The sequence below is a fragment of the Stegodyphus dumicola genome, chromosome 3 (genome assembly GCF_044657685.1).
Source record: "Stegodyphus dumicola isolate Sdum_Otavi_A_Nest chromosome 3, ASM4465768v1".
In the NCBI taxonomy this organism is placed as follows: Eukaryota; Metazoa; Arthropoda; class Arachnida; order Araneae; family Eresidae; genus Stegodyphus; species Stegodyphus dumicola.
The window spans coordinates 251,530,853-251,547,853 of NC_140770.1; the positions used below are offsets into that span (position 1 = coordinate 251,530,853).

Genomic DNA, 17,001 nt, shown 5'->3' on the forward strand with positions numbered 1-17,001 from the left:
GTTAAAGTGCAGATGTTTGTTCTTGTCTTTTTCTTTCCATATTCTTGAAAAATAAAGCAATCCCATCATAATTTACAGTGTTTCAGAACATATAACTGTAAATCAAAACGTGCCACAGATAGCTGTTCTTACCGTAAACTTCATTCAGAACGTCACCAATTATTAGCTTGCACTGTTAAGAAAGCATAACTTATTTTTGTAAATTCATTCCTGAAATATAAGCAATTTAACTGGTTTTTGGGGGGTTAACTTGTTTTTTGGTTTTGGGGGTTTTTTAGATTCTTTTTTCATCGATTAATTCTATTAGTTAATCTATATATTAACCTATAGTTCTATTCTCCTAGTTGATTAATTCTCTCAACTTGATTCTTTAGCTGCAAAAAAGTAAATAAATAGCAGTGTGTTTCAATAATTGTGAGTAGTCATTATTTACAATTTGCTGATTGTTAGAGCACATTAATTGGTATAAATATTACTGTGTTTTAACAATTGCTTATATATTTTAATTTTATAATCTGTGGTTTATGATATAACTGATATTATCTGTGTAGTCTGCGGATTATTTTATTACTTATAACCTTACGGAATAAAAGTATAGCTTGTTTTTAGTAGTAATACCTAATACTATTGTTATATTAAAATATTAATATGGATTTTAGTTTTGTAGAATTCTCAGATTAATATCATGTGGTTTTACAAAATGTATTAAGAGTTCTAATAATTTTTCTCTTTTCACATAAATACTTTTTCACATAAATTGCCTATAATTTTTAAATATTAATTTTCTAAAAGCGTTTTCCATAATATTGTAATAGTTGTGTCAGTGGCAGTCCGAAATCAAAATATGAATTTTTGAATTCGAATTCTGCGTAGGGATTGGCGGTCTGTGTTGTCTTCCTTTCCCTACTTCATGGGTTTAGTTTAGTTTAGTTTAGTTTAGTGACGGAGGACGTGGGCACCATCCCTTTACCGTTATGGTTAATTGGTAATAGCACCACGTCCACCCTTATCTAGAGACTAGTGGGACTACAGGTCATACTTTACAGCACTTACGATATCGTACAATATAAATAAACCATACAAATTCCTACATATGCATGATACAGTATATAATCAAACAGGATTATTAAAGCATAATGCTGGTGCGTATACAGTTAAAATGCAAAAGTTAAGATGTAAAATACTAAGTATCGATTTAAGTTATATGACTAAATAATATTATATTATTCATGCATAAAAACCTTAAAAAAAATAAAGAAAGAAAGAAAATTAAAAAAAAAAATACAATATCCTACCTATGCATGATACAGTATATAATCAAACAGGATTATTAAAACATAATGCTGGTGCGTGTACAGTTAAAATGCAAAAGGTTAAAATGCAAAATACTAAGTATCAATTAATTATATGATTAAATATTATTATATTATTCATACATAAAAACATTCAAAAAATAAATAAAATAAATAAATAAAATAAATAAATAAAAATAAGTAAATAAATAATGCGCTGTATATATATATACATAGAATATGCCATACAAAATAATACACATAATTAGGAGCAGAATGTGGAATATAGGATCATACAAATACAGGATCAAGTCATGAGGATCATTGAAAAGTACATACTTAATGTGCTTCACAAATTCAGCCATAAGTATCATTCATACAAATGTAAGCATTCTGGAACAACAAAAACCAATAATGGTGTACCCTCATATTTGCTACAATACACTACACTGGTACAGTAATTTCTTATGAAATATTTTACTTTTACATTTCAGAGACACAAAATTTGATAGAATTTGTACTGAGTGACTATTTGAAAGGGTACGTTAAGACTGTGGTAACTAATAAGGAAAGTAAACATATTGTTTTTCATAGGGGGTGCATAAGATACAGTACAATGATCATTTCATTAGATCAGTCCGTTATTAGATTATTCCGTTATTACAGATTGCATAAGATACAGTACATAAGATACAGTACAATGATCATTTCATTAGATCAGTCCGTTATTAGAATATCACTAAAATTTATAAATGTAGCATTAAACCAGAGTTTACCACGAAGATTATGTACTTTGCATCAATGCATTATGCCTATGAATGCTACACCTGGCACAGGTCTATTCCAAGACCTTTAACCTTTTCCATAACCTTGTTAATTTTATTAATCAAGTGCCTCTGCTTGATTAGAAATTTGCAAAAGGCTTGACGATTTTGCGAAGGGAATCTGATATGTAAGCCTTCTGTAAGAGGGCATTTTTCAAGGTAATGCTCCGGAGAGCCTAACTCTCCGCAGGTGCAAAAGCTGGAATCGCTTATTTTAAATCTCTCAAAATAAAGAGGAAAAGGGCCATGCCCTGAAATATAACGTGTCAGATGGGGATTTCCACAGCATCTATCTTGTGTAACGTAAGAAATATGGTAATAAGTACGACGACCAGTGGTACTATAATCCCATTCTTCTTGCCACTTACTGATTGCTTTGAGACGTAATGCAGATTTCAAATGTGAATGCGGCCAAGGTAGGAATGCCTTCGTGCATGAGGTGCAGAATTACAAATCTTTTCGCTTACCCCCGGCTCCTTAATGAGAAAATGTCCAGCCACTGGAAGGGGTTAAGTTATCTTAAACGTAATATTTTCACCTAAGTAATTTATTCGCTCAATATTTCATTCTGATCTAAAAGAAAATCGCTCAGATCTGTGTAATGGTTAACTTTGCTGCCTTCCGTAGCCTAAATTCCCAGGTTCAGATCCCGAAGGTGCGGTTAAGACTGCTGAATCCTACGAGCTCAACCCGGGTTTGACACCAGCTAAACAGGTTGGATTTCATGGTTTTCACCATATATAACGTGAACAGAGAAATTTTAGCTTGATAAGTTCTCCACGAAGTCATTCGTCTACGCAGATAGTCTACATGTGTTTTCCATATTCGAATAATGCTATCTCATGTAATCGAATTCGAGAAGGCTTGAATATTTTAAATGTACAGTCTCTTTGCGGCTGAGAGCACTTAAAATACACGTCGAGCAGGATATTCCCTCGAGTAGAAGGTCAAAAGACCCTTGGATCTGTTCACCTAGGGATTCTCCTACAAAATTTGAATGAACCTCGCCGACGTCATACTTTCACCCAACAGGTACCCAAATATCATGCCAACGACAGATGCAATCCTGCGTTTCTGCCCACAAAATGTTTTGACTTGCTCTAGCGTTATTGTCAAATAAATGAGTTTAAGTCACAAAAACAAAGAATACTGAGAAAACGGTGAGATTACTAATACTACATAAGGCTGCAAATGATAACAACGTTGCGGATGTGTCAGGAAGTTTCTGCCAATAGAAGAATGTCTGACCACAAAATAATTCCAACATTCTGAAATACAGTCAACATTCTGAAAATGGTTCCTTTGAAGTTAATTTGGTCGACTAAAAGATATACGACGCTCAGACATGGATATTTATCTTTCACCTTGCGGAAGATAGTACCGACACCCAAAGAGTGCTCTAACGGAGTACACTGCAACCAGACTTCAGACAATGTAATTAATAAATGAGGTAATGATTTTTACACACGAAGGTATTTTCAATGTTGTCAAATCTTCGTGTGTGATTTTCACAGACGAAGTTGTGCCATATGTGGGCAACTACAAATATATATACTTCACGTCCACGTGTGACCCAAGTATAGTTATTTTTCAATGGGAGAATTAATATTGTGAACTAGTTCCTTATCGGCTTATATTTACTACTTATGAGATTCGATGGCAGATGTTATAGCATTTTTCTGAAAGAACCTTTTCCAGATTTGCTTCAGGATGTTTCGGTCAGCGTTCGTAAAATGCGAATTCATTTTAGCAGTCATGTGCGCAATTACTTGGAGGACATCTAATGGAATTGTCGCGGGGGCCAGTTGGTTTACCACCTCGAAAGAACGATTTATTAAAACTTGAGTACTTCTCATGCTGACATTTTTAAATCTGAGTTTTCAAAATGATTCTGGTGAGGATTTCATAGGCTCGAATATATTGTATAGATATGTGCGCAAACATAGCTGACTCCTTGAATCTGTAAGTCAGTTACTCCATTCATACTTCGAAGCATATATTAGTGTCGGAGGACAATTTTTGAAAAGTGACTGGTAGAGCACGTGAGCTTGTGAATTGAGTGGTATAGCACATCTGAGTACTTCTTGTAAACTGTGAGGCAGAAGACATTACAACACTTGAAAACCTTATCACTGCACAAAGGAATACTTGGCAACGGTGCTATAACAAACCAGTGTGTTTCCTTTCATGTCTCATTGCCCTTGTTTGTGCCTCAGTGCAATTCTTTCATCCATGCCTTGCTATACAAAAATGTTTGCTGTAATCTGCTGTATCACCTCTTAAAGTTTGTCCCGTGAGTTCTGATTCGCCATATATAAAAATAACATTTAGCTTTTCTGATATTTTTCAGTGTTATTTCTTTGTACCTAACTTTACGTCTTATCTTTCTTGCAATAACAAAGAGCAGTTGAATTTATTTTTTTATCCAAATTTAAATATGTCCCAAAATTATTTAGCTTTCAAGTTGACTATTTACTAATGACTGCATATAAAAATTTGTTTCTGCTTGGAATAACATTTCCATTTAAAATTAGGGTAATAAAAATGTGAGAATTTAGCTTCAACATTCTCATGATAATGTTTTTTTTTTTTTTTTTTTTTTTTTTTCAGGTGATATGAAGTGTTTTTCAGAGAGCTATGCAGAATGGATAAAATAAAGGGATGCGATACTTGGGTGGGCATCGCTTATGCTAGTCTGAAAGGTGAGCTCGAAATATGAATTATCATAATTTTCAGCATATTGTAATATGATAAAGGAGCGATTTACAGACTTTTTGAGTGTATATCTATAGCTGAAGTATATTATAGTTAATTCTAGCTTAACGGAATATATGGCAAATTTATTAACAGCTGGAATTTGAATTCTGTATTTACTTTCATACGCCGTTTTTTCACCCTAATTTGACGATGGGGAAAAGTCGAGAGGTTAAACTTTCAGAAAATAAGCAGCTTTGAAGAGAGTGAAAGAGAAAACGTTTATAAATAAAAAGTTATATGAATTAGATGTACTAACATTACTATTAATTATTATCATCAAAAATATTTTTATTACGCTCATTGCCATAAAACTTTCTGTGCCAAGATGTAATGTCGTATTCTAAAAAAACTTGGCATGAAAGTACCTGTCTAATACATACGTAAATGATTAGTAATGTAAAGTGATTGTATATTGTATAATGTCGGTTGGCATGAACTTGATGATGAGAGCGTTGAACTTCGTTCTAACAATCGCATAAGAAAGGTTACACTAAGGTATTTTGCATGTACTTAATGCATTGCAAAAGTACGCTTTTTCCTTAAGCATGTCATTATATTATAATGAACAATAATATTATCAGTTGTCAAGAATTCGAAAGGGGAATAATCATCAGGATAATGGGTGTCGAGTGGTCATTTCAGAGTGTACCGCGCCTTCTATCGCGGGCTAGACTGTTTAGACCTTTCGAGAGGAGGTGCTGGAACCAGTAGACGAGAGAGAGATCGCATACACCTCGGCCAGGCTCAAGACTACCTCAGCGAACCTTTGCCAAAGAGAACCTTTTCCTCTGCGGCGAATCGAGATTCAATCTGGACAGTGTACATCTTTGGAGACCACGTAGAAAATGTCTCAATTCTGCCTCCGCTGTACAGAGACACATCTCTTCTACAGCTTGTATGATTGATTGTACAGTCTGAAGTTGCATACAACACCTGGCCCAGCAATACGTTCATAACATACATTAGTCATATTTGTTACCATTCATGGCAAGGCTCCGAGGAGGTCTTTGTCAACAGCACATTGCTCGGCCACACACACTAGGGTTGTGACAGGAATGCCTCCATCACATTATCCCCCTTTTCTGACGTGCTCAAACTCCAGACTTATCACCCATCTAACATGTTTGGACAACTTAGGAGTAATGCCATCTTAACGCATGGGCCCGCTGACTATTTGGCTAGAGTTCCCATGAGCATAGACGTAGTTTTTCTAGAGACCTCGGCATATTGCCGAGGGACTCATAATGTTGTTAGTACGGCACTACCTAGAAGTTCTGATAGAACTAGAGACTCACTTACAGCAACTGTGAAATGAGATGACGCAATTAGCCGTATCGAACCTGCATGCCTGAATGCCCACCCATATCCTATTGTGTATTCACTCTAAAAGTGGCCCACAATGATACCAGAAAACTCCGTTCTTTAATATTTTTTCCTGTCATAATTCCCTGTTCTTTAATAGTTTTTCCTGTAATATCCTTTTGTTTTGGTTTTGTAATCATTTACATCAAAGTTTCACTCATACACCTATATGTATAATATTTGTTCGATTCCGACAACGCTTTCTTGGATCACAAATTTTTGTGGCAATGCTTGTGTTATTCTTTACCTGAAATATTATATAATTTCATTTCTCATGATCAACACCTTGATACTTCCTGATTTGGGGTTCTTAAAAGACTTCTTTCTCCCTTCTGCCTTGCAAATTAATATTATCGTTTCCTTCAATTTCTAATCAGACCTGATTCAGCCGCAAATTGTATTCTCGTAGATTTCACACAAACTGTCCACGTATTTTTTTAAACTTAAAAATAAAATTTACACTTTAACTGCAATTATACTGTGTCACATGAAATGCCAGAGCTATTTTCATAGAAAGAGAAAGTGTACGGATTGCCTTAAATGCTGTTTTGAAAATTTCCTAAAATTCCCTTAAGAGCCGACAATATCGAAGTAGAAATAAGTCTATAATGAGAGTCTATAGCACTTTTTAACTATATAACAGCCGGAGATGTACCATTAGGCAAAGAGTACATCTCCGGCTACATTGCAAGAACCTGGTACAATGATGTAACATTTGATTCTTGCAATTGTTTTACAATTTAAGACGAAGGGAAGATCATCACTCCCATAGAATGCATCTTTACTTTCTTTTTATGGAACACATGTTGAAACCTGAATTTCGAGATGATACTGTTTGCAATTTTTATGTCTACACAGCTCCCCGAGTTCACTTGGAGACTCCCTATTTCTTTTCCCTTCACGTGGTAAGAAAAATGTCCAGAACTCTATAGGTCTGTCTTGTATTTCGAAGTCTGAATCGACGTCCTTGAAATGCCTGTGCAGTGTTAAAAGTTATCATATCTATTTGTTGTAAAATGTAAATTTTAAAGCTTCGAATCCGTTTTAAAAGTAAACAAACAGCAAACACTGACAGTAACACACAAGTGACTGAGCTAATTGTGTTCACATTGTTTGAAATATTGCAGGAAGTACAGATATGTAAAAGGAGGAATTACTTACGGTTTTTTTTATTTGGAATTAAAAGGTTTGAATCTGAATGTTAGGGTGTTGGAGCACTTATGTAACTGCGAATTTACGGAAATCAAGTATTACGTAAGTCGAAGGATTGCTAAGTTCAAAAATTTTAAATCATTAACTAAGAAACAAAGGGGAGGGAAATGCGAGTAATTTCTTCATATGCTGTATAGATTAGATTAAGATTTCCTTAGCTTCCTCTCCATTAGCTTAAGACATAATTTCTCTTCTTGCTTTAGTTCCTAATTACAAAATTTAAATTTAATGGATCCAAGGGCAGAATGGCCATTTAAGTAAAGATCAAACAGATGACTTATTTAAAGAAGCACCTCTTAATCAAGATGGTATTGAAATCATCATTCCGTGGCTTTGTTCAGATTTCAAATACCAACTAAAATAACTTGCTTCAAAATATTTGCAAGACCTGTGAAATAATGCTTCACAGGAAGATGCACATATAATCTGTTTCTCATTGTAAGCTTCACATTTCTGTACTCGAACTCTTCATTAAATTACTATATAATAGGACACAGACCATTCCCCATACATTTCTTCACAATAAACATGGTAAATTCCTGCATCTGAATACGTGGGGAATATGGAACTCTGATGATTACCCTTACTCCTGCCCCTTAACATAATAAGATAATCCCCACAAACTTATTTTTTGGAATTCCAAAGGCCATTTTTGTTACATCAAAACAAATGTTCTCAATTTAATTTGTTAATTTCGCATTTCATTGAAATTGTATTATAATATCATTTTGCCCTAAATCATTATTTTTAATAAAACCTCAATGCGAGATGTAGGGTGGGATTGCGCGACGTACCGTAAAAGGTAAACTGTAGATCCTTTGGAACGCTTAAAAAGCTCATTTCCACAGCTTAATTTAGCATTTTCTTTGTGAACTCTGATAAAGCTTGTATTTTTTTAGAGTTACTTAATGTGAGATTCATTACCAGTTGACCTATGGTACATCGATGGTGTCCCCCATATTTTTACTTACTGTATTTCTCATTTGCCAGCTTTTATTGCTATAACTGGTGCAAGTATAATATTAAATGTATGAAATTATTGTAATATCTAATGTCCTTTACATAATATATAATACTATTTATCCTGCTGAAATAAAAATTGCTCTTTGTTTCAGATGGTAATTTTGCTGCCCATCCTGTCAGTTTTCATTTGGTTTCTCTTCTGCGCTACAGGAAACGAAATCTGCAGTTTCAACCGCTTGTGCACATGTCGGAAATCTCATCACGAAGTCATATGTAGAGGTGTTCCTTTCGCCAAATTTCCATTGTTACCCTTAGAAGGAATTTATCAGGTATGAATTATTAGATATCTTTGAAAAATATAGAAGCATTAATCTGATTATCTTTCATTCGCTTGAATCCAGGTACAGTAATTTTTATGACAATTTCTTATCAAAAGGTCTAGGAAGCCACGAGGGCAACGTTCAGGATTTCAATGGCTTTCTTCACTAAAGCCCGAGACACCAGATATCTTTTCCTCTTGTTTGTTAAATATCGTACAGTCACAAAACATATCTTGGTTCAGGAAACTGGTTGCCTTTCACAATACAAAATAGCCGCATAGATCTGCAACATTATAGATAGTCAGCCAAGGTGACTACTGCTTGGGCTTCCCGCTCCAACAGGAGACGAATCTTAAGATTTTTGAATACTGGTAGTTAAAGCTAGGTGAACGGATTGACTGTCTGGTTTTCGTGGTCTTTTCCATGTGTAATTTGAGTATGAGTCAGTTTCCTTTATAATGGCGTTGAATAAGGCCCCCATTTAAGCAGCAATGAGTTAGGCTTCGTCCTGCAGTTAATGGGCAGTACTGAGATGGCAAACAGGGTTTCAAAGACACGTATAGTATAATTATCTTCGTTATATGACGGTATTTTTCTTGCCAGCAGCAAATGTTTGAAAATTATCCTTAGCTGAGAATTTTGAGCTTCCGTGCACTTGTGTTTGGTGTACTGATCTTACACGCTAAATTAGTCACGTTGTTTAACTTCCCGTTATATTTTCCGTCCTGTGATTCGTTATGGTTTAAAACGACATTAGATGAACTATTGCTCTGCGATCCCCCTGAAATCGAGTGGATTTATTGACAGACACGCTGCAGATCGCTAAGGTTCTCTAAGAACTCTAATGAAGTTGTGACTTTTGTAAGGTCAAATGTAGATATTACTGGATGATTTATTACTTAAGCTATTGCTTAATTATTATTAGTGTTAGAGCATCCTGCCTCATATCTCTTATTGACTCGACTGTTGGACCTCGACCTTTGCACCGTGACTTGTGTGCAAAAGAAAAATGAACATTCTTATCTTCATGTAAATGGCCACAGATGAACTGATGGCCTGACGTCTTCTTTTCGGACGAATGCTGCTTTTGCTTAAAGCATCATGCTGACCGTGTTTGATTGTGAAAGCCGGAGAGACATAACACTGGAAGCATTCATTCTTCATTGTCATACTCATCCAGCACGTGGTATCGGGTTAGCACATCCAGTACTTAGGGCAGTCACAATTACATAACTAATATTTTAATGCTCGTAGCTATGTTGTAACTTCAATGGCTCGATCACCACACCTTTAGACAGGATAGTTCAAGATCATCCAATTTAGCTGTTTTTGCATCAAAGTGTTTTGTCCAGCATCAAAAAGTGTTCAGTCGACCATAAGTGTAACTATCTCCTTACGAATCAATTTTATCATTAATATCTACGTCATGATCAAGACTTATTTTATCACATATAATATAATATCAGTTTCCTTGGCGTTTTATGGTTATTCACACCTCTACGAAACGTTTCCAACCAAAGCCGACTTTGTGGATTCGCAAGAAACATTTGATTTATTTTACGGCTATTCTGTTCATAAATAATGCCAAAAAGAAGCACTGCGTGAAAAACAAGGAATTTTAAAAGATCAGCAAAAAGCTATATAGCCGATATTTACATTTTTAGCGTATATTGTTCAGAGAAATGACGGTTTAATATAAGGTGTATAAATCTACATGTACGCAAATACGTGTATCGCCTGTATTAATTATTGTGGCTTGCCATTGTCCAAAATTACCTGAAATAAAGCAATTCTATTGTCAGCCCAAATACGGGATACGGATAATGACAATCTACCATTTCTTTTATATCTTAGCTTTATCTTTATAACAGTTAATTTTTTTGTTCTCTTGACTGAGGGGAAAAGTTTAGAAAAATTAATTTATGTACATTATTCTTATCATCATTCCTAATGCCTTTTTGACTAACATAAGCACCGTATGACCGTGAACACTATGCTTCATATTAAGGAAATATAAAATCGCGAGTTTTGATATCAGAAGTGCTTAATCAGTAGAATTTGCTATTAGGGGAAAATTGTTATTTAGAATTTAATGTTTAATCTCTTAATACCATTAAAATTACCTTTCCATTTCAGGTGACTGTGATACGTTCAGGAATAGAAGCTCTAGAAAATAATTTTTTAGCGGGTTCCAATATCGCCTCATTGCACCTTATGCAAAATAATATCATCCATATACCTCCAAGAGCCTTCAGTGGATTAGAAGATATAATCACTACACTGGATTTAAGTCAAAATAGGCTTCAAGACTTTCCACTGCCTGCTCTTCGCCCCTTGAACAATCTTCAATGGTTGAATTTGCATGGTAATCACATAGACGACATCCACAGCTGGAAATGGTCCCAGCTGAATTGCAGACCTGTTCTGAACAGTTTGTTTCTTGGATCTAACCACATCACAAGTATACCTGAAGGTTCTTTTGCCAAGCTAGCAAGTTTAAATCTCTTGGATCTTGAAGGAAATATCATACACGACATCGGTAGTCATTCTTTGCCAACTTCCCTGAGATCGCTCTCGCTTTCCAACAATATCCTAAAAAAAGTGCCTCTCCACGCAATTTATACTCTTAAAAACTTGAGATTCTTGTACCTATCGGGAAATCTTTTTCGTAGGCTTCCATGCCCATTTCACCTTCACGCAACGTTGATAGAAAAAATGGAAATCAGCAATAACATGTTAGTTCAAGTACCCGAATGCGTTTTCAATGGTTCGTTTACTATAAAAGAACTGCACTTGGATTTTAATTTCTTACGAACGTTATCAGCAAGAAGTTTTAAAAACACACGGCTGGAACGCTTAGTGCTAGCAAACAACCGAATAACTGCTATTCATTCTGATGCCTTTGTAGGTATAGAGACAACCCTCAAGACACTAGATTTGAGTTTCAATCTGATGGAACACTTTCCATCGGCGGTTAACGATCTCAAATCTTTATTGTACTTATCTCTCAAAGGAAATCTCATATCTGAGCTAGAAAGAGGTGATCTACATGGATGTAGAACTACACTTGAGATGTTAGATTTATCTGGAAATGTTTTCCAGAATGTTCCTAAGAATACACTTAGGCACTTGACGAAACTTGTACGCCTCAGCCTTCAGGATAACAGAATACAAAAAGTTTACCGTGATGACTTTGAAGGTTGGGGTAAAACTTTAACAACCTTAAGTTTAGCAAATAATAGAATGACTTACTTGTCAGGTGGAACGTTTACTTATCTACCGAAACTCAAAGAATTAAAGCTTTCCTTTAACAACTTAATGTATTTAGATGCAAATGTGTTCATTCCACTTGCCAAAACTCTGGAAGTTCTTGACTTGAGTTCTACGTTTTCGAAATACAATCATCCAATAGAAATATTTTTGCGAAATTTAGAACGATTGGAATGGCTCCAGTTGGATCATAATAATATATCTAAAATGTCAGAGTTGTGTTTTAAATCTTTAACCAAGCTGCGTCACTTAGATATTAGCAGCAATGACTTAGTAGATGTGCCATACAATTTATTCCTAGCTCCGAAGCATATGTACCTCAGTGCCATCCACATTAGCAACAATGAGCTAAGAATTATAAATAGTGCAATGTTCGACAGTGTTCAGCATGTGACGACTATTGTTTTATTTGGTAACAAAATTTCGGAAGTAGAGAGCTATGCCTTTGCTCATTGTTCATATTTAAACACTGTGGTTCTTTCAAAAAATCATTTGACATCCATTGCTCCTTCAGCTTTCTGTAACCTTACGAGGCTCTCTAACATTTTCTTACAAGATAATTTACTTGAATCGTTTTCCCTCGATATAATTGATGGTGATACATCTCCGTTATATATCAATTTGTCTAATAATGCACTGAGAGAACTAAATGGAAATAATAACTCTATGTTGTTTTCCGTAAAGGTTAGGACACTGGACCTCACAAACAATCAAATATCTGTGATACCAGATAATTTTATTGTAGCATTGTCGAAATATCTTTTATATTTATTTTTATCAAAAAATCAAATCTCAGATATCAAATTTCCGTCACTGCCGGTATTACAAGTGTTAGATTTATCCTATAACAGGCTCTCTAATTTAACATCTGACAATTTCGTGTGCTGTCCTAATATCCAATTGTTGATGCTTAACCACAACTGCATATCAAGCATTTCTGTAGGAGTACTAGGAGCTATGAAATATTTGCGTATTCTCGACTTGAGCAACAACAAATTAAGCTCTCTTCCCCAAAATATATTTTCTAATACAAAATTAGAAAAATTAAATTTGTCACGGAATAACTTCGCTCAACCTTCTCTAGAAAGTCTCACAGCTGTTCGAGAAACATTGAAACATCTCGATTTATCGTTAAATGAAATTGAAAATATATCTTCTGAAACTTTCTCGAGTCTTACTAAACTTCAAGCCTTAAATCTGTCTTCCAACCACATATCTTTTCTCCACGAACAGAGCTTCCAAGCTATGAGTCACTTGTTGGAGTTAGATCTTTCTCATAATCCCCTGCAAAAAATTTTAAATGAGATGCCTTGGGGCTCTTTAGGAGCTTTAAGGGCACTGCACATACGAAATACAAGTTTAGTTTCCATCTCGACATTACCGCTTCCTCAAATAACTACTCTAACTCTTAAAGACAACTTCCTGTGCAACATATCACAAGGTGTGTTTGAAAAATCGCAACATCTGCGGTATCTTGACTTATCTAGCACATTACTACAAGATGTTCCTCTCCATTTGTGGCAGCAGACTAAACGATTAGTCTTCCTGGACATATCCAATAATCCAATTGAAGTATTAGAGGTGAACAGCTTCTCCGGCCTTGAAAGACTTCAGCAGCTTGATATCAGCGGATTGCGACTAAAGAGACTCGACACAAGAACTCTTCATGGCTTAAGGTAAGCTTCATCTTTTTGAAACTACTCAGACCTTCATTCTGAGAGGTAAAACAAAATTGTCCAAACAAACGAAAAGAAAGTTTCCTTTTATTCTTGATATTTAACTGAATGCTTTTTTTTTTGTTTTTGTTTTTGTTTGTTTGTTTAATAGCACTAAAGAGCAAAAATCATATAATATGAAAATTATCTACGTAATCTGCAGATTATCTAGATTCATTCGCTAAAATGACAAAATTGTTTCATTTCTCATATTACATAGTTAAACTGCAGATATTAGATAATATGTACACTGCGAAAAAAAAAGGAACAATTCTATTTCTCCCGTTCTAATGGGCCAATTGAACTTGGGTTTTTCATGCCTCGAAAGCGCGACTTAAGATAGATATGTATTAGATTTATATACAGCATTGTTCTAATGTAGGTATTTTAGCGCAAAATCGAACTTTTCTGAAATGTGAAATGACATGCCAGTTTCTTTTTTTTTTTTTTTTTTTCTATTCTATTATGCTAAACTGCCAAGTTTCGTTAAAATCACTTGAGTACTTTTTAAAAATATACCTCTCAAAATTTTAGCTTCTCCAAGTTAAATGAATTTGGTATATATTTATTAATGTCTCTTTTTTTATTAAACTTATTTAATTCTTCATTTCACATTTCGAAATTTAAGTTCACTCCAAATCAAATTCGCCCATACTTTTATCATTTATTTTTAAAATTTGAAATTTTAAGCAATTTTTATAAATTTTTAAAGTTATAAACTGTGAAATTTTTACCATCATCTTAAAATAGATGTATTTCTAAGCATACCTGCAAAAAATTATAGTTTATTATTCATAATTTCCTAAGATATAAGTGAATTTACATTTTGGCACGTTTTGAAAGTGATTTATGCACTTTGTTAAAATTATTTGAAAGAATGAAAGATAGACCTTTTTTTCCGCTCGCGCACCAATGAAAAAAAATGTAGTAATAGTAAATAGGTTACATTAAATTAAGAAGTTCACCGAAGCGAATTATTCTTGGCGCAAACTGAAAAAAAAAAAAATCACCAAGATACATTTTTTTCAATTTCTCCTTAAATTTCGCAGCAAATTTTACAAAATTTAATATTTAGGCATAATTTGAGTAGAATTGAAATACGGAAAAACAGTGCCATGTCCTTTCAGAAAAGAATCCGTTTTGGGGTAAAATCGGCGCATTAGAATCGGAGATATAGAGCTCTTTCTTTTAGCAGTGTACATTACCAACCTCAGACTGAGAATAAAATCTTACTCAAAAAGAGTAACGTTTTTGTATGTCTAAATTAACACCCCAAAAAAATTGTGGAGTTATTAAGTTCCTTGAATAAAAAAAACATGAAAAACAATCTGTGCTGTCATCGGCATTTGAACTCCGGGCATTCTGACTGCTATTCCGACGTGCTTCCAATCACATCACAAAGGCACCTCGGAAAGGAGGAAGGCAGTAACAAAAATGCACTATACGTTTATTCAGTAAAGTAATTTTTTATAGTAATCAATAAATTGTAAATAAAATGGTCTATCAATTGCTGAAAATAATAATATTTGTTTAATGATTAATTTGTTGTAATATTGAGTTAATTACAAATAAAATATCCTCACATTTGCAAAAACATAGCTATTTATTTAGTTTTTTATACCTAAAGAATCAAGCTTATAGAATCAATGAGTCGACAAAATAACTGATAGAATCAACCAAAGAACAAAACAGAGTACAAAGAATCAAATAAACGGCTTAAAAATATTATTAAAATTAAGGAAATAAATTTGCAAAAATGTGATAAAGCTGATTTGTTATTGCACTCTAAGACTTAGTAATACTTTGAACTACAGAACAATTGATTTTTGGGATAAGACACCTGTTTGTGGAATATATAGATCTGCAATCACATGTTGCAGTCTCTGTACAGTGCCAAGGGATTATTTTATTACCTAAGAGAAAGGAAATAAAAGGTTAGGTTAGGTTATTTGATTATGCGGACTCATGCTGATGTTGACGGGGAAAAGATAATTTTTAAAAAGCACTGTTCGGAGGAGAGGTCAGTCCCACCAGTGCCAGCGGCTTCAATGCGTAGATATGAGCTGTTGAGTCCGTTGTTGCACTGTGAGGTGCAGCATATGTGCCGTAATTCCTCATTTGTTCCCTGGAGAGTAGAGATGCATGTTCTCGTCACATTCGAAGTCAACCACTGTAGCGGTCCTGAATCGTTAAGCGAATTTACACTGGGGTTTACGTGAGCTAATGGAGTTCGTTTAATATGTCGATTAGCTCCCTTATACGTTTAGATTTTTCAACTCTCTCCGCTATCAGGAAAACCTGGTTTAGCTTTGCCAGATGTCCCCCTTAGCTTAGATAAAGCACGGTGCGAGTGGCAATTTTAGGCTAGTTCCGGGTCACCAGCGCGCAGTCCAGAACCGTGATGCTCCGTTGGTTGGTTGGGTTCTCGGTCTATTGCCACTTTTTCTTATAGCCCTCTATTAGCATAAATGAGAAGTTCGAATAAGTTTCTGTCCTTAGCGACCTTGAGGTTCGTTCGCCGATTTATTACGCGGTGATTAAATAATAGCTCCTGTGAGGTCGTGTCAAATAATTGAAAAATTTTTGCTGTACGGGTGTCTGAATGGCTCTCTGGGTCGCTGTAAGTTACTAAACAGTGGTAGGTCGCGAAAACTACCACCTAACCCCGGCAAACAAGCTAGTTACATGATTGGATTTCGTGGGTTTCACCATGCAACTTAAATACGAGTCAATTCTCTTAGAAAGTCCTTTGCTAAGGCATCTCTCCCCTTAAGCAGATGACCCTTATGCGCTTTACCATATTCAAATAATCTAGCCTAACCTAAGGAGCGACTTGTAACCTGAGAACTTAATACGAAGTTTCGAAATTGTTTTTTCAATTTCAGTTAGTCAAAGTACACACAAACTAGAGCTGGCACAAAGCAATTAAAGACGCGTATTTTAAATGTCGGCTAGCAAGAGGCTAAAGCCGGAATAAAACTTTGGCAGAGCTGGCGATAGTAAGTCTCCTTACATTTAGTCATATCCGTTAGACAATGCATATGCATGGATGCGTATATAAACTTATATATGTATATGTACGTATAACGTATGTATGCATATAAACATATATATGTATATGCATATGATTAAAGTGATTACTGTAGAAATGCAGTGCTTAGCTTGTCCCGGTGGCTGTGTTTCATTTGCCCAATAGACTATTTCTCACTTGGCGTACATTTTGAGCTTCAAAAAACTTTTTTTTTTGTTGTTGTTGTGAGCCGCAGATAAGGAGATAGACAGTATT

General features: G+C 34.8%; 1 protein-coding gene across 3 annotated transcripts in view; it reads left to right on the forward strand.

Annotated features, from left to right (window-relative positions):
- LOC118193271 (uncharacterized) overlaps positions 1-17,001 on the forward strand; it is an 86,202-nt gene that overhangs the window by 41,580 nt on the left and 27,621 nt on the right. For 2 of the 3 annotated variants that reach the window (XM_085814041.1, XM_035364325.2), the window contains 3 exons: positions 4,727-4,818; positions 8,563-8,739; positions 10,867-13,676. In XM_085814041.1, the coding sequence (XP_085670167.1) occupies positions 8,563-8,739; positions 10,867-13,676 (2,987 nt within the window). In that variant the 5' untranslated portion in view covers positions 4,727-4,818. The remainder of the gene's footprint in view (positions 1-4,726; positions 4,819-8,562; positions 8,740-10,866; positions 13,677-17,001) is intronic. The other variant, XM_085814042.1, reaches the window with a different exon arrangement.